We start from the raw sequence: 23,299 nt of genomic DNA, 5'->3' as shown, positions 1-23,299 counted from the left end.
ATGGAATATAATCTTAAAAGATTATCATTAGAATATTACTGTTTAAAAAAATGAACATTTGTTGGACAGAAACTTGGGCATCATTAAAAGCACTCAGCAATAAAAAGAAATAAGAACTTTTATTCTCAACCAATCTAATTTGAAGGCTTGTTTTTTATTCATTCATAGTTTCTTGTCCATGCACCACCAATATATAGGACATGTTTTTTTTTCCTCCAAGCTTTAATTAAGGTACATTTACATTAAAGATATAAAAGGAACCAAAATGTGACATTCCCCCCCAATATTTTGGGGGCACACTTTCTCCTCTATCATCTTAGGTCTCTAGGTAGAATGAGCTCAGATTTAGCTTGCTTCATGGTATTGGCCCCATCTAGTTCATGCATGTCCAGATATGGTATGAATTCTGGATGAGTATTCAGCTTGGTTAATATTGGTCTGGGTCCCAAATATCATGTTTATTGGTCCCTCATTCCTCCTTAAATCATTGGTTCTGGATTGGTTTCAAAACCAAGGATGAACTTGATTATGAAGCTCTGGAGACTCACTCTTCTGATGTTTTTATTACCCACAAGGTGGGAGCCTCCAGATAAATCTTTATGTAAAATGAGAAAGAACAAGTGGTGAGAAAAAAAAAAGACTGAGGTTCATTTTCATGAGTAAAATGTTGATGGGGAGATGAGGAGAAGGTCCAGTATTTTTTCTCCCCAGCATTCTCTCACCTGTCACCATTAGTGAAGTCAAATCATCAGAGAGCAGCTTAAGAGAATGTATAGTATGACATCTTGATGGAATGGGATGGAATGGTTGAAAAACCATTGAATTTAGAATCAGAAGATGTGGTTCTGGTCTTATCTTTTCTATTTACCTGCTACATGGCCTTGCAAAGTCACTCAATCATTGTTTCCTTCTGTGTAAATAAAGATAGTTCATTCTTTGTATCCCCATCACTTGGTTTAATGCTCAATAAATAATAGGTACTCAATAAATAATTCTTAATTGATTTATTGATCAATTAAGATGATAGAAATAGAAATACTTTTTAAATTATAAAGGGTTGCATATGTGTGACAATAACAATATTTGGCTGCTCAGTATTTTTAGTATTTATTTTGCTCATCATAGTCCCATAAGGTATACACGGTGAGTATTATTATTTCCATTTTAAGAAAAACAACCTCCCAAAAACCTGGAGCTCCAAGCAGTGGAATGACTTGCCTAAGGTCATATAGTTTGATACTCTCATGTGGGATCTAAGGAGCTATGCTCTCATCTATATGGACATTTCATCAATATGGACATTTTCTTGATGCTAGAATAAAATATAATCCATTCATTCTCATTTTACATAATTTTCCCATAGATGCTCTACAGGATATTTATATCTCTATATACAAGATAAAATACTAGATATGATTAGATCTTTAAAAAAAACATTTCAGTGGCAGCTAGTGGTGCAGTAGATAGAGCACCAGCCCTGAAGTCAGGAGAATTTGAGTTCAAATCTGACCTCAGATATTTAACTCTTCCTAGCTATGTGACCCTGGGCAAGTCACTTAACCCCAATTGCTGATAGCAAAGAAAAAGTACATTTCATGAATACCAATACAGCATTATACTACCTTATTGTGGCATGGAAATGATTCTAGGTTCTTCAAGGCCATGTCAGCAAAGTCTAAGATCTGACAACTTCAACCACAATGAAAAGGGCAATGTAAATACAGTTCCAGTACAAGATTAACTGTTCTATTTGAAGAGCTGCCTAAGTAAGGAGAGACTTCTCACAGGTCACTTGCTCATTGGATGATAAATTCTTTTGCCTTCGTAATTCATGAAGCATGAATAAGTATGGTACACAAAGAATTTGATAAATGCTTCTGAGACTTGCAAGACAAGCAAGGTCTGAGGGGGAAGATGATCATTGCAGACCACAGGGACCAAGGAAGGTTTTCTGAAGAGTGAGGCATTTGAATTGATCTTTAAAGGATGAGTATCCAATGGCGAGAAGGGAGCATGGCATCTAAGGCACAGAGAATTGCATAAACAAAAACCTAGACTTTGAAGGATATGCATAGGGACATGTCTAGTTTGACTTAGAGTACTGAATCCAAGGAGAAAAGTTGAAATGGTGCAGTAAAGCCAATGTTTAGAATGCTATTAGGCAAAAGGAATAGTAATTCAGACAACAAAGAAAGGATAAAATGTTTTTTATGAGGGTGTAAACTTCCTCCAATGCAGATCAGAAATTAATGTATAACTTTGACTCAGAAAGTTGCCTGATCATTGTGAGCTTAAGTGTCTTAACTGTGATCACAAAGCATGTATCATAGAAGGGATTCAAGCACATATCCATTTGATTGCAAATCTGATCCTCTCTCCACCATGCCATACTTTCATGTGCCTTGTGCATAGCAGTATAGTTAGATAGTTAGAAGATTCATCAAAATTTTTTTTGAGCATAGAAGTGTCATTACTTGATTTATGTGCCAAGAATGGAGGCCTACCATTGGTATGGATGAGGAATGAATGGGAAAATAGCATAAGGTACACCTGTAGCATTTAGCACAGTGCCTAGCATGGAGTAGGCACCTAACAAATAAAGGCTGACTGATTAACTATTAGGAAGAACCTATTCAAATAATCTGGATCAATGATAAAAAATGTCTGAAGAAAGGCTTTAGAAATGGGGATGGGAATGAGAGAGTGGATATAGAATTTGGGTCAAAGCACTATTAACTGAATTTGGTAACTTGTTAGTTCTTAGATTGGGGGAAGCATTAAAGATTCTAATAGTTTTCAAACTGAGAGATTATGAGTGGTAGCATTAAGAACAGTTGAGTAATTTTAGGGGGACAGATAAAATCTTTGTTCAATGAATTACCATTGAGAGATTCTGGTAGATATGGTTTGTAGGCAGATAGTGAAAAGAAGTCAGGGATGGAATGGAGATGTGGAATGTGTGTGTGTGTGTGTGTGTGTGTGTGTATGTGTGTATATATGTATACACACACAAACACACACCCTATACATATAACATGAAATATATATACATATATATGCAACTACATATACATAATCAATATATATGCAATACACATTCATGGTACACATGTAACACACATATTCATAAATAGCACAATGCATGCATATATATATATATACATATATCCATACACACCCATAACATACATGTAATTCTACAATACATATACATATGCACATATATATTTTATATACATACATACATATATATATATATATATATATACACATATACATATATGTGTATATATATATATATATTTGGGAATCATTAGAGATGAGAATTGAATCTTGAAGAAATGACATTTCCAAAAGGTAAAGAAAACTTTCTTTGTACTTTTGTTGTCATGTGGACATGAGGGATATGTTCTAATATTCTTGGCAATATCACCTTGTAACTGTAGCTGTTCAGGGCTTGTGATTTCTTGTTTCATTAGCGTCTGGTGATCAGTTTTCCATGCTTCTAAGTACAGCATGAAATTGGCAGAAACCTCTCTCTCCTGATCTGTTCCACTCTGATTACTTTCCTTGTTTTAAAAGTCTTCTTCGGAGAAGTGGGAAACCACTGTCTTTTGTAGCATCCCTCTCCCTCTAACCAGATATATATACCTTTCTATAGGAACTCTGTTCTTTTGAAATAAATAAATAAATCATAAGATTTGGAGATAGAAGAGCTTTTTGGATTCAAGAAACCATCCTGTCTGACATGACAGTACTGAGGACATTCACATTTCAGACATAAGTGAAATTATATGAAATATAGTGAAGTAGTGCCAGAATCTGTATGTTCTGTCTCTTGAATTATCTGTATTTTTTCCACTATAATAAGACTTAATAGATTTTGATGAAACCTCAGCAGTTGAGGCATCCAAGGGAAAGGAGAAATCCTCTTGTACTGTCCAAGATGTAGATGCATCGATGAAATCAGTGTCTGTTAGGAGGTGGTGGGCCCCCATCTTTGTCTCTAATTCTCTTGCCCTGTGCTCTATTTTTGTTATTGTCATTCAGTTGGGTCTGATTCTTTGTGACCACATAGACCACAGCATGCCAGGACTTTTGAGAGTTCACTTTCTCTTAAAGTCAGTCAGTGTTCCTGTTGGTTGTTTCCATGATTATAATTGAAAGTATTTGAGCCAATCTAGGAGTGTATTTTGAGGAGTACTGAAAGGCATGATGGGACACTGATTACTTGTTTCTTCTCAGTCTTATGCATGTTTATCCACGCTAAAACAATTAACAGATAGGAAAATGCTTGGAGGAAGGCAGAAATGTCCTCACAGTCTCACAGACTGGTAAAGAGGCAGTATATGTGTTTGTCCCTTAGGAAATGTCTTCCCACCTCCTCAAGGATAGTTCCTAAACTCATTTTTTTGGTTAATGTTGGGATTTATTATTTACATAGGTGAAGTCTGGTGAATCATCATTCATTCATTCAGTCAACAAGCATTTATTAAATGCTTACTCTTTTCCAGAAACTGGGTTAATTGCTGGGATACAAAGAAATACAAAAGACTGATTCTTGCTCTTAAGAGGTTCCTTGGGAACTCATAATTGTTTTTTTTTTAAAGCACATTTATTAAACCATCATTAGGGACAAAATATTATATTAAGAATTATAAGGGAAACTTGAAGATGACTAAAATGCCCTCACAGCCTTAGATCACCAAATGAAATAATATAAGAGGATATGAAAAGAAGCCTCTCTTATTTGGGAGGATAGGAGAAATATGGAAATAACAAAATTGCAAGTTGTAATATAATAGCTACTGTAACAACAGTTTAAACAAACAGTGATATATAGAGGGTTACTGTAGATACAAGGTCCTTTCTATCTGGGGCAGAAAGAGATTGTAGAAAATATATTATGCATGGGGCTCCTGAGTTTATATCCCATAATGTGTCCCATAATTAGTCAGTCAGTCAGTCAAAACACATTTATTAAGTGTTTACCATGTTCTAAGTACTCTGCTAAGTGATGGAGATACAAATAAAGACAAAAATAATTCACGCACGACCTTAGGGATCTCACATTCTCATGGAAGAGAAACACACAAACAGTGATGCAAAACAAAATATATACAAGGTAGATCTTAGGTAATTTTAGAGAGAAACCACTAGCAGTAAGGGGGAGTAGGAAGCTTTGTGTAAAGTGGGATTTTATCTAAGATTTGTAGGGAATCATGGAAGCCAGGAAATGAAAGTTAAGAGAAAGAGCATTCCAGATATGGGTACAATCAGCAAAAGTGCCTAGAGAGAGAGATGAACTACAATGTGTGAAGAACAGCAAGGATCCTAATGTCACTGAATAATAGATGATGTGAAAAGGAATAAAGTATAAGAAGACTGGGAATGTAGGAAGGGATCAGCTTATGGAGTACTTTAAAAGCCAAACAGAGGATTTTATATTTGACCCTGGAGGTAATAGGGAACTACCTGTGTTTAAATGAGAAGGGGAATAACTTGCTCAGAAATCCTCTTAATAATTGTGGATGACATCTGTACAGCAATAGCACTTTAAGGTTTGTATGATGCTATATACATACATACATACATACATATATACATACTCAAACATATGTACATATACATATACATGCATAAAAACATAAATACACATTTATTTATGTATTTACCTTAGAAAAATCACTTTGGAAGCTAGAATGGGGAGAGTTTTGAGGCAGGAAGAACAAATAGCTGGTCATTGCAACAGTCCAGATGTGATGTAATAAGGGTCTGCATGGTAGTAATTGTATCATAAGAGAGAAAGGGGCATATTCAAGAGATATTATAAAGATAGAACTGATGCAACCTGGCTACAAACTGGATATAGAAGGGGTAAAAGAGATTGATATGGTATTAAGAATGACCCTGAAGTTGAGAGCCCAGGCTGCTGGGAAAATGATGTTACCCTTGAGATTAATAGGGAAAAATATTTTGGATGGAAAGTTGATGAGTTCTGTTTGGGCATGTTAAGTTTAAGATGACTATAGGGCAGATTGCTCATAGGCAATTGAAGTTGCAAGGCTAAAGGTCAGGAGAGAGATCAATCTATATGAGAATGATCTCAGATATACAAATATATATGTATGTATATACATCAGAATGATAATTTATTTGTGATGATTAGATCACCAGATGAAATAATATGAGAAGATATGAAAAGAAGGTTCAGAATAGAATGTTGGGGGACCCTTAGTTTTTAGCAGGTGTGGCATTGATAAATCAGTCAGAATGAACTAAGGAAAGATCAAATAAATCAGAAGAAAATCAGGAGAAAGCAGTGTCACAAAAATTTAGAGAAAAAAGTATTAAGGAGAAGAGGTTGATTGACAGTATGGAAAGCTACAGGAAGGTAACAAGGATGGAGACTGAGCAAAATCCATAAGGACATAAAAGACTACGGGAAAAGGTCAACATGATTTAAATAAATTCCCTCCGCAAAAGAAAAGGAACCTACATGGACTCTGATGCCATCAGAGAACTTATTTCTATAATCATCAAAAGATATTTTGAAGTAAATTAAGCTACTGTTTTTTTCTGCCAAATCTATGAAATGATTCAACAAAAGTATTCCTCATTAGGTAATCTGGATGTTATTTTTTTTTTTCTTCTTCCAAGATTCTGTATTTCAGAGATGATGGCTGGCATTTTCTTTTTATCAGTGAAGCAAGATAAAATGTATCTATCTTTTAAGAAATGGATAACACAAAAATGACCTTATCTTTAAATGTACAGGACAGCTGTTAAACGTGGCCTTTCTAGTTTGACACAGGGATCCCAGTTGTCAGCTTCTTACTATCTAAGTATCATTGCACAAGATTCCTGAGGTTAGAAAGGGAGGATCAAGCAGCATGTAAAGGAGTGTATTTCCCTACAATAAGTAAGGGAGGCTTTTGATTGCTCTGGTGTTAGCTTAATTATTGCTGTTGTTTATAAAGTCTCTCAATCTACATGCATTTATCTTTTTTAATTCCAATTTCAGAGCAAAACCAGAGTCTTCATTTGCCAAATATATAAAACTATAATTGCCTTAAAGGCAGGTAGGTGGGCCCAGTGGATAGCATGCTGGATGTAGAGTAAGAAAGACTTAAATTTAGTTTCAGATACTTAATAGCTGTGTGACCCTGAGCAAGTCACTTAGCTCTGTTTGCCTCAGTATCCTCATCTGTAAAATGAGCTGTAGAAATAAATGGCAAATCTTTCCAGTATCTTTGCCAAGAAAACCCCAAAATGGGATCACAAAGAGTCAGATACAACTGAACAATAACTCTAAGCTTAAAAACATGCATTATCATTTTTATTTTATTTGAAATGAATTCATAGGTTCATAATTTCATTGGTATAAGGAACTTATGGCATGTTAGGAAACTCCTTTTAAGATGCAGATCAACAACTTCTTGATAAGTTACTATCTTGGTAAGAATTGTTTAAAGCATGGAAAAATAAAGTGACATGGCCAGAACCAGATAACAAATCAGAAGTGATTTCTTTCCTACATTTGTATCAGAATATGAAATCTTTTCAAGTAGAGATCTTTCCATTCTTGGTATTTATATTCCCATTTCTTAGCACATAGTAGTTATTTAATAAATACGGATTGATTGATTGTTAAGTATTAATTTTTATCACTTCTGTCTCTCTCATTATAAGCAAAGGTTGTGTCCATAATTGTGAAGGGAACACCCACTCATTTATATTTTAATGCAAAGCAGTGTGTGTGTACAAATATAGAGTAAATGGAATGATGATTAAAAATAAATTACTTTTTAGCTATACTGGTAAATTGGGGAAATATTTCTAATAAATCTACAAAATCAAAAGTAAAACTGAACCTTCAGGTAAACTGGAACATTTATAATCAAGATATTCTTTTGAAGCTGAGACCTCTGCTCTGGTTTCCTGGCTCAGTACCAACTTAAGAAGTGACATTCTACCTTTGTAAATTACTCCTATAGAGGATCAGTGGGATGCACAGAGGGCTTCTCCTGCTTAGTTGACACTTGGTGTTGAGTTTGCTATTAAGTAGCTCTTCACATTTCATGTTACACAAAAGAAGAGAGGAACTTTTAGTACTTTTGGGGAAAACATGTACTTTCTTGAGTTACCATTGAGCCCTTGGTGTAAATAAAACCTCTTCCAACTCTTCAGGGTGTCATAACAGCATGCCTTGCAATGACACAGAGGAGAAAAAAACCTTCAGTTTGCTGTTCCTTTTATAAGTGTGTCTGAATTCACCCACCTACTTCTACAATAAGAACATAAAGATCCTTGGGAGCTGATTGCTGCTCATTCATCCATAAGTTCATCCATAAATTGGAAATTTTAATTAATTAAAAATATAGCATAATCTCCATTAACTAGAGGGCTCAATTAAGATTAAACTCATATTCCTGAGTTTTTTTTTTAAAGTTTTTTGTAATAAGTTCTTGAATTAAATTGCTTATTTCTTTCTAGTCTGTTCTTCTGCAAACAGGGTAGTCTCTGTTCTAGGTTAACTTTCATAGTCTAGAAAATTAGGGAGTTCTTTGGTTTGATCTCTGTGACCCCACCTAGCTCTAATATGCTGTGCTTTAAAGTTCTTTTCAGGTTAAATATTTCATGTTTTGTATTCTAACATTCTGAGTTAAGTACCTTCTAGATCTAACATTCTAAATTTCTCTTTCAGCTCTCTTTGTGGACTGAAACCATTTCCTTAAGCCCTTTTAACTCTTTTATTAGATGATTCTGTGATTCTGTTATGGTCAGTGACACATTCCCACCTTCTGGTATCAGTCATGACATAATGGGGAAGTGCTGGTTTTAGTGTTAGGTTTGTGGTATTAGGCATATTTAATCCATCATTAGCATAGATGGATTTAAATCCCATCTCTGCTCTTTACCACCTGTATGGTCTTGAGCAAGTCATTTATCTTCTCTGAGCCTTAGTAAAAATTGTAAAATAAGAAGGTTGGGCATCAAAGATACTTTTAGCTCCAAAGCTATGGTCCTAGGTGGCAGACCATCATCCTCACTGTTCCAAGATAGGCTTTGCTGATTCCTTTATTCATGTTCATGCTGTTAGCCTATAATGACTTTTTTTCCTTCATTTACTTCTTCAGATTCTGCATACCATTAAGATCCAGTTTATCTTCCACTTTCTCAATGAAATCATTACTAATCACTCTTTTCCCTGAACTCCTAAAGCATTTATAATCAGTAGCACACAATTTAACACTTAATTGTGTACAACAAATATAAGAAAATGCATTAATCTAGATATTCTATGTGGTTCAAGTACATATACTCTTATTAGGCACCAGTAAGTGCCAGACACTGTGAAAAGCATAAAGTTACAAAGACACAAAATAGACTGTTTTCTAGGAATTTACATTCTATTCTTACATGGGGATTACACCATATACATAGGGAATTTAATACAAAACACATACAAAGTAATACAATGACTTTAAGGAGAGAGCCTTGTTCTTGGTGTTAAGGATTGTTGTGCTTGTTAGTCCTTCTCAAAGAGGACCCGGTGATTCCTTGACATGCAAGTGAATTGGATTTAAGTGAGGGAAGGCTGTAGAAGGTCACCTGCCTCATTTTCTCCTCCAGAGTCATCTGGGTGCAATGGAAAGATATAGATCAAGATGACTGAAGATGGTCCTGGATGAAATGGGAGACTTTGGTCTTTTTTAAATAACAGTGATTGTTTTACCTCCTTCCCTGAATGTAGAGTCAGTGTATAATTTTGGTATCACCTCCAGTCCTCTGCACATAGTAAGCACTTAAAAAAATCAAGGATGCATTCCAAATCCAAAGATGGAAATTCAATTTCCAGGTAGAGGTGAGGGAATCAGGGGTATTAAGGGGAATAAAGTTTAGAGGAGACCAATTCCTTGCTATATAGTGGCTGTAGTGGGGATGACACAAATCTTGACATATTAGATATATACTTATCTTTGTACCATAATCTCTCCTCTTACAATGTAAACTCTTGGAAGGTAGGCAGTCTCTTTATAATTTGTACCTTTGTATCTGCAATACTTAGCTCAGTGCCAGGGCATAGTAACATTTAACAAATGTTTATTGTAATAAACATACAAAGGTGACTTTGCTCTATGATTAAAAGGGATCAGAGGGTATTAAGAATTACATCCATTTTAGACCCTATAATCTTTGGTGCTCTAAATATGAGATCCTTGTCCCATGACCAATAATAATATGTATGAAAACACTTTTAGAGGAACTGAATTCTTTAAGTTCCGACATTCTCATGGTAATGGAAATAAAAAGAATGAAGAAAGTTATAGCTATATAAAAAATAGCTAATAGCTTCTCCTTGGAGAGATAAATAAAGATGTTGCTGGAACTGGTTTAATCAGGCAACAAGAAACAGAATTTCATGGGATATCTGATCATCTTATAAAGTCTTCAAAAAGATCACTATGAAAATAATTACAGCTTATGTGCCAATAACTACTGTAGAGAATGAAGGGAGAGAGTAACTCTAGGAAGAATTTAATTAAAAACTCTAGATTAAATCAACACAAATTTTGATATCTAATTAATTTTAATGAAAAAGTTGTAAATAAGTAAAGATAATAAGAAATATACAGAAAAATACAAATCAGGAAAAAGAAATGAGATAATCCAATGAAGCATATGTAGACTACTCAGAAGCTTTATGTCTATATATCAGGAATATTTTCTTTAAGAAAGAAATTGGTAGGTGTTAGACATGATGAGCATTACATTATATTATAAAGAATAAAACTGATTACATTTTCAGAGGAAATCACTTGTTACTGATGTGGGAGTCATCCCTGAGCCAACTATCTGTTTGCCAACTTGTCAAAGGAAAGAACAAAATTAGTACAAACTATATGGAAAAATGAAAATGAGAAAAAAGATGACATCCAATTTAGACCTCTCTATCAGGATGGAACATGGTGGCTTATGTCAGTCATTCCTGCTATTGGGAAGGTTGACTCCTAGTGAATCACTTGAGTTCAGGATTTCTGAGCTTTAGTAGGGCTAAAGGTGATTGGGTCTTCTTACTGAGACTGACATCACTATGAAAAACTTCTGGGAGAAGGGAGTCCCCCAGGCTTCCTAATGAGAGTGTACCTACCTCAGATCAGAAGTGGAATAGGCCAAAGTTTCTGAGATCTTGCCTGTAAGTGGCTAAAATACTTTTTCAGGCTGGGTGAGATAGGGAGACCCAGTCTCAAAAAACCTCATCAGCCAAGTATCATATTCCAAGCTATTGAAATAAGTTTTTTAATGATAAAAAATAAGATATAGATAGAAAAAGGGACTTTAGATATAGACTAATAATTTCACAATGAAATTTGAGCTATTATTTATCTTTAGTATTTTACTTCTTCATTTTCACCCTAGTCATTCTCCCTATGTGTAATCTGAGTACTGTCAGTCTCAGTCAAGACAAGTCAATAAATATTTTTGAAGGACCTACTACTATGTGTTAGTGCCTATGCTAAATTCAGGAAATTAGATATAAATTGAAATATAATCTCTGTTTTTAATAAGTTTACATTCTAATATGGGAAGACAACAAATAAAAGCAAGTTGAAAATTTGGGATGGGGGTTAGAAGTGAAAGTGGGCCTGGTGGAGGAGTAAATATACCTAAGAGCATGATAAAGGAAGTTCAGAGTCAGGAATTCAGCTTTGAAAGGAATGAAGGCATAGCTCCTCTGAGCACTTTCCTTAAAGTAGAAGTTCTGGGAGGGGCCATCCAATTAACAAGCATTTTTAAAGCATCAACTAAGTGCCAGATATTGCATTAAGCACTTTACAAATATTTCATTTGATTCCATCAATAACAGCAATAAGGGAATAGGTAAAGGGATTTCATCATAATAAATTCTTAATTTTTAAAATTCATCCATATATCCATCCATTCATAACTAGGAAAACCAAAGAGCATCTACTTAGCAGACATTTGATTTACTTGCCAAGTGGAGAGAGAGGACAGATAGGCACAATAGCAGTTTAGAATATAAAATCCTTTATGAGGTCTTAGAGACTAGGATCATGGAAAACTGTAAGTAATATTGCCTTATGAAACAGAGAGAAGCAGTGGGGAATAAAACCAATTTTTAAAAAGGCTGGCAAGTGATTCAACTAAGCAAAGTAATCCAAAGGTCATTTAAATGATATCCCTAGAAGGAGTTGGGCAGCTACATAGCATAGTAATTAGAGTGCTGGGCCTAAAGTCAAAAAGACATCTTCCTGAATTCAAATCTGATATTTACTAGCTGTATGCCTCTGGGCAAATCATTTAATCCTGTTTGCCTCAGTTTCCTCATCTATAAAATGAGCTGGAGAAGGAAATGGCTAACTACTCCAAGATCCTTGCTAAGAAAACTCCATATGGGGTCATGAAAGTTGGACACAACTGAAAAATGACTAAACAACAAACTTGGAAGGAGTTGAACAGATAAAAAAAGAAAAAAAAAGATCTGTAATGGAAAATCCCAAAACTTTATTCACCACCAAGAAAAGAAAAGCTACTACATTTGGATTCTAACATTACAGTGTTCTTAGAATATGAGCTCCTTCATGGCAGGCCATTTTTAGCCTTTATTTATACCACCCAAGGCTTAGCATGAGGACTGTTATATGCAATTATTTAATTCTAATTTACTACTAATAGGTTCCAGGTCAAGCCCCCTTTGGCCATTGTTTTGGGTCCTGATTGATTTAGACTGAATGTAAATAGCAGTCATTTCTGCTTTGGCCAGAAATCCCGAGGGTCTTCCCCTCCTAAATTCATTCATTCATTCGTTTAGAATTTTTTTTTTTTTTTTTGGACTAGGTGAAAGAGGAGATTTTTTACCTCAGTTGCTACCTAGCTTTAATCACTGGGTGCTACGCAATCAAACCGAGACCTGTTTAAGACTTGAGCTTAAAAAGCCAATGTCTCATTTCATTCAGGACCATTTCCAGTCATCTTGATTTACATCTTGCCACTGGACCCAGTGGGAGAGGAAAGTGAGATAAGTGACCTTGTCCAGCCCTCCATCACTTAAATTCAATTCACTTGCATGTCATGACATGACCCTGATGTCATGGTCCTCTTCCAGAATGAAGGAAAACCACAACAAGAAGGATTAAATACTTGTTGTATGATAGAATGACAGTTCCAAATGTTCTTATAGATAGGATTATAGAATTAAAGAGAATTGAGATGGGATAAGTACCTAGGTTAGGCTAAGTACACATTGAGAGATTCCTGACAGAGAATTCATGATGTTGAGAACACCAAAAGATTGATTCACAAAGCACACAGATCTGAAGGAGGAGAAGATATCCAAGGCATAAAAAAGATCCAGAGCCTTAGTGTGAAAGGTGAATGAGAAAACATCAAAAACCACTGGCCTTCATGTTTTCTCATCTATAGAAATTTTTATGAGATTCACTTACTGGTACATCACTCCCCTCTTCTGATGATTATTTCCAATTTATCTTGTATTTAGCTTGTTTGTATACATTGTCTCCTCTATTAGGCTATAAACTTCTTGAGGCTTAAGTCTATCTTTCATATTTATTTCTATTCCTAGTGATTAATATAGGTTAAGGAAAAGAAGGGAAAACCAAACCAAAACATTTTGTTAAGTACCTACTACATTGGAGTCATCCTGCTTTAACTTTACAAATATTTTCTTATTCTATCCTGGCAACAACTCTCAGTAGTTGATATTATTATTATTATTCTCATTTTGGGGGTTTGTTTGGAAGATGAAGAACTAAGGCAGATAGAAGTCAAGTGATTTGCCCAGTGTTACTTAGTAGTAACTTTGAGTCCAGATTTGAATACGTCTTCCTGATTCTAACTACAGTTATCTATCCATTGTGCTACCTGGTTGCTTAGCAAAGTGCCTGACACAGCTGAGGTGCTTGATAAATGTTTACATCCTCAGGGAAGGTGTTAACAGTGAATAGGCAAGGCTTTACAAGTCATATTCCACAGTAGATTACAGTTATTCCTTTCACATTGTGATTTTTTCCCCATATGATTTTGATATATCATGGATTGGCATAAAAAGTTAAACAGGAATTTTGGGGGAGTTTTGAGAAGATACAGACAACATATAAAGGCCAGAAGATGATACAGAACCTTTAACCAAAATGTTATTGTAAGGTCTGTAAGCACCTCCTAAAGAAAAAGAAAATAAATCAGACTTTTTCTCTGGTATGAAAGGAAAGCCAAGTAGTTTTACATAGGGTTTCCAGATTGCAAGAGCACTAGCCTCCTAATACCCCCCCTTCCCCAAAGTAGAAGAAATAACTGCATTCATGTGTGTGTATACATTATATATATGTATATGTATATATACATATACATATATATATATGTACATACACATCTATATATATTTTTTTTTCCCCAAAAAATATGGTCTAGGGATCCCTATAGGTCTCTGAGATTCTCTCAGGGATCTTAGAGGTCAAAACATTAAGACATTATCTCCTTTGTTCACTTTTGGTGAACAGTTGTATAGTGGAGTTTTCCAGAGGCTAGATGATTAAAGATTTAACTACAAACATCAAGATGGGTTGATTTTTCTTCTGCAGATTGTACTTATGACTTAGAAATGGAGGATTCTATAGACATGACTGGACTTGTTATTTTGTTTATGTTCATCCGATTTCAGCACTCACTAATCATCAAAGGAAACCTTTTCTGTGAAGGCTCAGTAACAAACACAAATGTTGCTAAAATATTCAAAGTGTAGAATAACTTTTTTGAATCTCATAGTTTATCTTGGAACAATTGTGTTGACATTTGCTTTGATGGTACAAAAGTAATTTGCAATTCATATTTTCAGAAAAATATAAAACAATGCTACAGCCACTTGGTACAGTAAATAGTGCTAGGCTAGGCATTAGTAAGGTGAGTTCCAATTTGATTTCAGCCAAATCACTAGCTATGTTACTCTGGACAAATCACTTAACTTTCTTAGTTCACTTAAAAATAAAATGGGGATAATAAAAGCATTTACTTCCTAGAATTGTAGTGAAGCTTAAATGAAATAATATTTGTGAAATAACTCACAATTCTGGGCATAAAGTAGGTGCTTAATAAATGTTTCCTTTCTTGTTAAATATGGAAAATATAGCAACTTTTCATAAAAATATATTCTTATATTAATATGAAGTGGATTATTTTAAAATAAATATTTTGAAATTTATCAGTTTTAATGTAAAATATGATAAATATTGGTAGATAATCCACAGAAACAAAATATCCATAAAGATGTCAATAATTTTCAAGGGTGTACCTCCTCCACTTCTTGCCTCTTGGATCTAGTACTAAACTCTTCACCATCTGGTTGCAGCAGACTTATCCAGATTTCTACTATGTGTCTCTTTACTCACTTTTCATTGTAGTTAAACTGGCTTAACTTGCTGTTCCTCATACATGGCTTTTTATCTTTCATCCTTATATTTTTTTCCCATGGCTGTTTCCTTGGCCTAGAAGGCTTTTCCTTATCCAGGGCCATATCCAGTCATCTTGATCTATATATTGCCATTGAATCCAGATGGTTCTGGAGGAGAAAGTGAGGCAGGTGACCTTGCCTAACTTTTCCTCACTTAATTCCAATTCACTTGCATGTCATGGCATCACCTCCCACAAAACAAGAAGCCTTATTAGAACCCTTTTAATTATTTCAAAATTCAGTTCAGGTGGCATCACATTGTATATACCCTTGTGGTAAATTTATGGAAGTACCTGGCTAATATTTGGTTAGGATGGGTAGGTAAGTAGTTTTCAGGGCAGGCTGATAAATGTTAAATTACAATTACAAATAAATAAATGAGTAAAATGTATGTAATACAATTTTAAGTTGATCCGTTGTTGTTACCAACATTTTCTGGACCACGTTCTTAAAGTTTAGATAATCAACAAAACAAACCAGATTTGTAGAGCTGGCCTGTTTCTGAGATATAAATACACTGAAAATTTAACACTCATAGGCTGGTTTCTGCACAATACAGTTACTTCCACATTGATTAGAAAACAGATCCATTTGAGTCTCTGAGTGTGGTCTCAGCAGGTTTATCTTAAATGTAAAAAAAAAGTTGTATTTGTCTTCTTATTCTTAAAAATACACATTTCTGAGCCAATATCATCAAAGACCATTTATTAGTTTCTATTTAGCCTGGTATGATAAAATCTAAAAAGAGCAATCTAAGAAGCTAATGACACCTACAGAGCAATCTTTAGAAACTTCTGTGTGGAATCTCATCACATCTGAGCTTTAGCAATGCATATTGGGCATAGAATCATCTCAGCATCACCTTGGGATTTGTGAACCCGAAGGAGATTTTCTCAGGAATTCAAACTCACATTTTGTTAGGCTTTTTTTCTGATAGAAATGGAATAGCTTGAACTAACAACCGTGTAGCTGAGATTAGATGAAGTGTTCTTGTTAATAGCTGTGAAGTTTCTTGAAGACAACCCTTAACTTTGATTCCCCCTTCCTCTGAAGGGAGGTAAGCTGAAACATGCCCTGTGTAGTAAAATGGCCAGTTCTAGTTTTAACATTTGTATTATTTCTGTTAATATATAATGTAACCCTTTGGGTTATAGTTTTTCTTTCTTCTGCAATACCAAGTTTTATTGATAGTACTAGCAGTACCTAAAGAAGGAGAGAAAGAATTGAGACTTTGTTCTAGCATATTAAATTGGGGCATTTCCCTTACCCCCAACTCATAGAAGCTTACTCACTTGCCTGATTCTACATAGCTACTCCCATGATCCTGTCACTATCATTCCCCCTTTACTTGGATCTACCTTTCCCCATTTATATTCCTCTCAGCTTCCTTCTGACTGGTGTGTGTGTGTGTGTGTGTGTGTGTGTGTGTATGTGTGTAGTGGGGGGAGGGGGAGAAGTAGTGAGCACCTTTGGCTCTGTTACAAGGATATGGGTGAAGCCATATTTGACTCTCAGGAATTATAGTTCTGTGTTTCCCCTCTTTCCCTGTTCTTCCACTAAATCTGTCCCTTGAACAAGAATTCCTAGTTAAGATTCTTTAGGCTTCAAAGAAGTATGGTGCATGGAGCATCAAACTTGGATTTGCCAAAATGAGAATTCACAACCTGTCAATGCATACTAGCTGTACAATTCCAACCAAATCACTTAACCTCTGCCATGCCCATGTTTCCCTGTCCATAAAATGACAAAAATATTAGCATCTACCCCCAAGTTTGCTGTAAGAATCAAATGAGATAATATTTTTAAGTCACTTGTCAAACTTTAAAATTTAAATGTTATTACTATCATGTGTTCTTGTTTTAGTAGAGTCATAATTCTAGAAGAAAATTTACCAATCTTCTAATTGAACCCCATCACTTTACAGAGAAAGTAAAGTCCAAAGACATACAACTAATTAGTGCCTTAATAATAGTAACTTATTTTAATAATTACTTACTTTTACATAGTGCTTTAGAGTCACAAAGTATGTCTTCACAGAAGGTTTTCTGAGAAGAGGGATGGGGGATAACTAAATACCAGTGAAAAGGAAATAGATTTTTCTTCTTTCAGGATTATTGTTGAGTCATCCCTCTAAGAGGGATAATTTGTAAGATAAGAATATTTTAGAATATCCCTGAATCCTGAGTGATTGACATGGAATTGAATTATAATTATCTGCCCGATATAAAATAACTCACACCTGGTAGTGGTTTGGGAGAAGAAGAGCTGATAAAAGATCTCTCATTTGCATTAATAATATCTTGCATTTCTCTAGCTTGTACCTACTGAGGTAAACAAGTTGTCCTTTCATCTCATAGAAATTTTTTATTAAAAATTTTTGTGGGCTGTAATTTCAAAAACAGCTTTCAGATCATTTAATATATGCCATATACAAGTTCCATTCCTATCTTTCTGTTTAGCTAATCTTAAACTTTCCCCTTTCAATGGAAATATTATCTAGTATTTGTTACTTTTAAGCATCACCTTTTCCTTTTACATCTCAGAAAATAATTCCTCTTTTCCTCCTAAGTTCATTGACAATCTAGAGAGTTAAAGCGAAGATTTTTAGTGCTGAATGAAATTACCTCCTCTTCCTCAATAGTCTTGTATAATTATGGTAGATGGAAGACCATGGAGAAAGATTTTGGACCTTGAAGTACAAGACCTTATAGAAAAAAAGAACTAAGACATAGTTGAAGAAAAGTTCTTTTGAAAGAAAGAAACTATCCTGAGGAAGTGGGGATGGATAGAGACCCTTGGGCATTGTGAGACTACTACTATGAGGCCTATAAATGTGGCCATTGGGTATAGGGAAGGAAGCTTAAAGGAAACTTTAAAGGGGAAAAATACATTTGTATAAACATGTACTTTTAAAAAATCATCTATATTACAATAATTTCATCTTTGTGAAATAGATAAGAATAGACTTTATTGTCTTTAGTTCACAGTTTAGAAACTGAGGTCTAAAGAAGTTAGAGATATTTGTTCAAGGTATCATCCTATGGCTCTCCTTTCTTTCATAGACAAACTTTTATAAAAGCCTTCCTACTAAAATTTTAGACTCTTAAAATCTGTTTTCTGATTCCACTGCTTTATTGAAATAGCACTATTCAAGATTATCAGTGATTATTAATTGCCAAAAGCACAAGTATTTTCTCAGCTCTTATTCTTCTTGATCTCTTGATATTTCTATTATCTCTTCCTCAATATTTTTCTTTTCACTTAGCTTTCAGAACTTTTCCCTCTACTTGTTCTTCTCCTATTTATCTTATCTTTCTTAATCAGAAAGATGGACCATAATACATGTCATTCTCCCATATCATGGATACTGCCAAGAGATAACATTATCGGCCTTGTGAAAACCAATTGTTAAATTTTATTTCTGAGCAATTTAACTTCAGATATTAGTAACTGTTACAAGTCAGGGCTTGATTTATTATTTTGTTAATTTTTTAAACTTAAATTTTAAAATTTAAAAGTATGTGTGTATACTATTTTATTCTTTCTTTCTGGAGAGCCTAATTATTAAACATATGCCAACACATCTCTGTATTGATCCATAAAGATTACTTAACTCCTTCTTCCACAGCAAGAGTGAACTAGTTAATAATAATAATAATAATAATAATAATAATAATAATAATAATAATAATAATAATAACTGGCATTTACAGAGTGCTTTAAGGTTTGCAAAGTGTTTCATTTTAATTATTTTATTTGAGTTTTACTAGGCCTGTGGATCCTTACAATCCTCTGTTATAGGGTCTCTTTTTTCTCTCTACAACTTTTTTTAGTGAATCTCATTAATTCCCATGGATTCAGTTATCATCAAAAGACAATATATCCAGTCCTAATCTCTCCTAATCTTTCCTAACACTAGGTCCATATCACCAGCTGTCTATATGTTCCACTAGTGTCTCAAACAAAATATATCTAAAATAAACCTCATTAACTTCCTTCTATAAACCTATTTCTCTTTCAAATTTCTCTGTTTCTGGTAAAGGCACCACTACTCTTCTAATTACAGAGATTTGCAATTTGGGAGATTTAGTTTGTCTTTCCTCATCTCCTTTTCCCTTTTTGTCTAATTAGTTACAAAGTCTTGTCAATTCTGTACATAAAAAAAAAATTTCTGCCTTTCATTCTCTTTGATCCACTCATAAAACCACCAGCCAGGTACTATCCAGGCCAGAAACTGATTGGTTTTTTTTTTTTTTTGGTTGTTATTTTGTGTTTTGTTTTGTTTTTGGTATCTCTAATACTTATCAGTGTGCTCTGCATGTGATGGGTTTTGAGTAAAACCATATATGTTGTTGAATTTAATTGAAGGGACCACATATTAAATAAATAAAATCAAATCTTGAATGCAGATTTTCTGAATCCAAGGTCTGTAGTCTTTGTATTGTACCACAAGGCTTTTCACTGTCAAGCTTCAGCTTGAGCTGCTTAATGTTCCCCTCGGTACTATAAGCTGAATGCTGATGGAGCTAGAATGTCATCACCTCTTGAGGCTGGCTGGTAATAAGGAGATTAAAACTCACAAACTGATGAAGACAAAGGTCAGATCCTTTGGGACTTTGACACTTGAACATGATGTTTATTTTATCCATAATGTGATAATGCATAGCTCATTCTATAAATCCCTAATGCTAGTCACCATACAGAAAAGTCCAGATAATTTACATATACTCTCTACTTCAGTTTGGTAAATTGCTGATTCTGCTTTATGAATCATTGTTTACTGAAAGAAAATCGATATAAAGAAGATAATGCTGGAATTTCAAGTCAGCAAAATTCTTTTTACTCATAGCCATTTTTCTTTAGAGAGAGAAAAAGATATTATGAAGGGACCCCAAATCTGATATGATATCCTTCTCTTATCCCATGATAGAAGGAAATATGGAGTAGTAATGATTGATAAAATTGTAGATGCTAAGATAAAGTCCCCTTCCTAGAGGAAAGAGGGGAGAATTTCAAATTGGAATTGATGCTAGGTGTTGGGTTTGGTTGTGAGTCAGAATATGATAGAGATGACAATATCTAAGGATCTTAGACAAACCTGGGAGAACTGAGATACCACTATGAACTTTGATATGGAATCGACAGATTTGGACTTGTGTCTTGTTTCTACCCAGAAACTGTTTATGTAATCTTAAATGAGTCACTTAATCTGAACCTCATCTGGTAATTATGGTCAATAAACCCTGGTCTACTTGCCTCAAATCATATATGATACACAATACATATTAATACATTATGAACAGGGTAAGGCATCATACACAATAATGTTATAAAATACAACATAGATTTGAGTTAAAAGATAAGGGAAAACTTTAATATTTTCTTCCTTTTTTAAACCAACAATTCCTTGTTTTATTTTGTTTCAAGTTTATGTGATTATGATTCATTTTTAAACATAATTTTATTCTTTATATTTTTATGTTCTTAATATACTAACTAGTATATTATTGGGAAGTGGCAGTAGTGACCTTAAGGGTATTATGGTATTATTTATATAGGGTTTTCTAGGTAATGAAAATGAGTCACAATGCAATTTTTAATAGCATTTATATAGTGCTTTACATTTTACAAAACACTTTGTCATTTCATTTGATGCTCAGTACAAATCTGGGATATGGGTGTTATTATCTTTCCCATTTTATAGATGAGAAAATTGAGGTAGGTAGAGATTGAATGACTTGACCAGTACCATATAGTTAGTAAATATCTGTGGCAGGGCTAAACTCAAATATTTCTGATTCTAAGTTCAGTAAAACTTACTTAAAAGAAGAACTTGAAGAGCTAGCATTTTTCCACTACATTTAATCCAAACATTATACTAAAGCAATATAAAACTCTCATTTTCTAGATTTTGCTTTCTTCTTCCTTATCTAAGTGATTCTTGTCAATCCAATTATTATTCTATCAGCATTAGCTATATTCAGCAACCTGGGTCATATTCATATCTACATGATTTTTATTTCTACATTTTATTCACTACAAATTTTTGTAAACAGGAATTGATAGCTTCTCCTGATTACTTGTGTATAAATTGGATGTTTTGAATATAAACAGCACCTTTTGTGACTTTTATGCAAATCTAAATGATTTAAAATTAGATTCCTGTTTTTGTATGACAATTCCATCATTTAATATCTTAATAACATTTTAATTTGTTTAGATTTTACTTAATCTAGGAGAAGAATTTGTGTAAAGTCTTCCTTCCTGTGCCCTTTGGCTAGAATCTAATAATCACTGGGCAATGCCTTTAGGATTGCAATATTTCAGGGTCTCTCATGTTATATCTTAACCTTAATTTCTATCTTGGTTTTCCCCCAGGGATTCAATTTTGCTTAGTTCTCTTCATTAGTAAAATTTTCAACATGTGCAAAAGTATATTGAGCATGGCACATTTATGAAGCTTTGGGTATCAACTCCATTTTCTATAAATTCTCTTTTCAGATATTCAAGAATTTTATGAGGTGACATTGTTAAACTCTCAAAAAACCTGTGAACAGAAAATACAAGAAGCAAATCAAGTTGCCGAGAAATTAGAAAAGAAAACATTTCTTGTGTCACCCCATGAAAGTCTTCAAAAAGCTTCAGCTGAGGTGAGTTTTGAAACTGTATGATTTGGTGATCTATTGCTAACAGTGGTTGTAATAGGATAGTGATGATGATAATTATTCCAATAATTATGACACTGAGTCTCAGAGCTGAAAGAGACACCAAAAGCCATTTAAACCACCCCATATCTGAATAGGGTTTTCCTATATAGACTCTCCAAAAAGAGATTGTTCAGGTGCTGCTTGAAGGTGGATGGAAAACTCATTAGTTCTTTTCAATGATTACTTTTTTCAACTTATTAGGTCATGTGATTATGATTAATTTTTACACGACACTATTTTTAATTATATTATTAGTATATTAACTAGCATGCTATTGGTATGTGACAATAGGTCATATTGTGTTTTTTCAAGAGGGTTTTCTAGTAATACAAATGAGAGATTTAGGATCCAAAAAAATTAATAAACTCTAAAGTATGACTGATTCTAATAAGATGAAATTTAGCTGCGATACAAGGAAAGATGATTATTTGGACACAAATACAATATAGGAAACGTGATTAGAGAGTAATTCATCAGAAAAGATAGATTTTAATATAATGCAATCTCAATGTAAGTCAATAAGGTGATATGATAATAAAATATTAATATGAATTTAGGAAGCATTAGGGAAGAAATAATGTAGTGAAGTAGGGAGGTTATAGTTCTGCTATAATCTGCCTTGGAAAGAACTCATCTGAAGATTATATTTATTTCTGAGCACACATTTTAAGAAGGAAATTTATGAATCACAGCATTTCCAGAGGCCATAAGCACATGCCATTTGAAGGTGGGTCTTTAACCTGGAGCAGATAAGACTAAAAGGAGTGAAAGGGGATGATACAAGTAAAAGAGGGATTAAACTTCTTGACTATTTAAAGTAGTAGTAGAACCAACTAATGAACATCACAAAGAGCAAATTTAGGATTGATGGAAAGGAAAATTCCTTTTTAATAAGAATAGAAGGGGAAGTTTGGTAGCATAGTGGATAGAGCACTGGAAATGTGTCAGGAAGATTTGAGTTCAAATCTAGCCTCAGACTCTTACTGAGCCTGGGTAAGTCACTTACTTAACCTTTGTCAGTCTAGACTCCTTATTTATAATATATATATATATATATATACATATATATATATGTATATATATATATGTATTTATATATACA

At 34.0% G+C, this 23,299-nt stretch overlaps 1 protein-coding gene across 10 annotated transcripts in view; it reads left to right on the top strand.

Annotated features, from left to right (window-relative positions):
- DLG2 (discs large MAGUK scaffold protein 2) overlaps positions 1-23,299 on the top strand; it is a 2,604,243-nt gene that overhangs the window by 290,765 nt on the left and 2,290,179 nt on the right. For all 10 annotated transcript variants that reach the window (XM_074304592.1, XM_074304594.1, XM_074304589.1 and 7 more), the window contains exon 3: positions 21,992-22,140. In XM_074304592.1, the coding sequence (XP_074160693.1) occupies positions 21,992-22,140 (149 nt within the window). The remainder of the gene's footprint in view (positions 1-21,991; positions 22,141-23,299) is intronic.

The sequence above is a fragment of the Sminthopsis crassicaudata genome, chromosome 3, assembly GCF_048593235.1.
Source record: "Sminthopsis crassicaudata isolate SCR6 chromosome 3, ASM4859323v1, whole genome shotgun sequence".
NCBI classification, from domain to species: Eukaryota; Metazoa; Chordata; class Mammalia; order Dasyuromorphia; family Dasyuridae; genus Sminthopsis; species Sminthopsis crassicaudata.
Note: the sequence above shows the minus strand (reverse complement) of the source record. Positions and strands in the feature narration are given on the sequence as shown.